Raw genomic sequence first — 1,320 nt, forward strand, 5'->3', positions numbered from 1 at the left:
TCAGCATATTATACTGATTTCTGAAGATCATGTGACACTGAAGACTGGAGTAATGATGCTGAAAATACAGCTTTGATCACAGAAATACATTACAGTTTAACAGATATTCACATAGAGAACAGCTGTTTTAAATAGTAAAAATATTTAAGTTTTTGCTGTATTTTGGATCAAATAAAAGCAAGCTTGGTGAGCAGAAGAGAAGAGACATCTTTTAAAACATTAAAAATCTTACTGTTCAAAAACTTTTGACTGGTCGTGTATATATACATACACATTTGGATTTAAATAATCAAATACTGAAGAGTTTAGGATTGGATCATTATTGCAGTGATTAGCTTTTCAGCTTTTCAGTTTTGTCTTATTTTGAATTAATTAAGTTTTGAAGTCAATCTTGGAAGCTAGCTGAGGCCTCTTAAACTATAATAAACTGATGGTAGTGTTTGTCAGTAATGATCAGTGCGACAGCAGCGGTGTTGGAGCGTGTGTGTGGATGCTGACCTCCTCCCTCGGCTCCTGCGCCTCCGCTCGCGGCTCCTGGAGCGCCTGTGAAGAGACGAGAGAGGTTAGGACTCAGCAGCGCAGCAGGGCAGACGCGAGCGGTGTGTGTGACCTCTGACCTCGGCCTCTTGCGGTCTCTGGAGCGTGACCTGCGGTGCTCTCGGCTGCGTGACCTCTCTCTCCGGCTGCGCTCGCGGGCGCGGGATCCCGTCTGCTCCTCCTTCTTCGAGCGCTTGGAGTCCGGCGAGCGGCTCTTAGACCTGGAGCCGGAGCGCTTCCTGTAATGCCTGCAAACACAACACACTCCACAAACTCAGTCTAGAGCTACGACACGAAGCTGCTCTCTACATCCACAGCACAGCTGCACTGAGTCTCTTTACACTGGAGCTCATACACTTTAACAGGGTTCATATTATTCAGAAATATTACCGATTTCACATAGACAGAATCGACTTTGGTTCACATGAATTTTCCAACATTAGCATTGTTATTTTCTTGCTTATCTCTGTGAAGCTGCTTTGAAACCATCTGTACTGCAAAAAGCACTTTGTGAATAAATGTGACTGTGTACAATATTAGTGTGTTTCCCTTTAACTAACAGACGTTTGTTTTGGGCTTTTGAAATAATTCAAATATTTATTACATAACTGTTCCTTTTTATTATATACCGGTATATATATGACCCTGGAGCACAAAAGCAGTCTTAAGTCGTTGGGGTATATAGCCAACAATACATTTTCTCAATATCAAAAAATTTACCCTTATGACTGGTTTTGTGCTCCAGGGTCACATATGTGTGTGTGTGTGTGTGTGTGTGTGTGA

At 42.2% G+C, this 1,320-nt stretch overlaps 1 protein-coding gene across 1 annotated transcript in view; it reads right to left on the bottom strand.

The window, feature by feature from the left end:
- Positions 1–909, bottom strand: part of LOC107668438 (probable ATP-dependent RNA helicase DDX46) — a 27,030-nt gene extending 26,121 nt beyond the window's left edge. Inside the window, exons 1-3 of the mRNA XM_016460304.1 lie at positions 879–909; positions 618–801; positions 499–543 (exon numbers count right to left, since the gene is read on the bottom strand). Of these exons, the coding sequence (XP_016315790.1) occupies positions 499–543; positions 618–801; positions 879–909 (260 nt within the window). The remainder of the gene's footprint in view (positions 1–498; positions 544–617; positions 802–878) is intronic.
- Between the last annotated feature and the right edge of the window lie 411 nt (positions 910–1,320).

This window comes from Sinocyclocheilus anshuiensis, unplaced genomic scaffold (genome assembly GCF_001515605.1).
Source record: "Sinocyclocheilus anshuiensis isolate Anshui unplaced genomic scaffold, SAMN03320099.WGS_v1.1 scaffold2749, whole genome shotgun sequence".
Classification (NCBI taxonomy): domain Eukaryota; kingdom Metazoa; phylum Chordata; class Actinopteri; order Cypriniformes; family Cyprinidae; genus Sinocyclocheilus; species Sinocyclocheilus anshuiensis.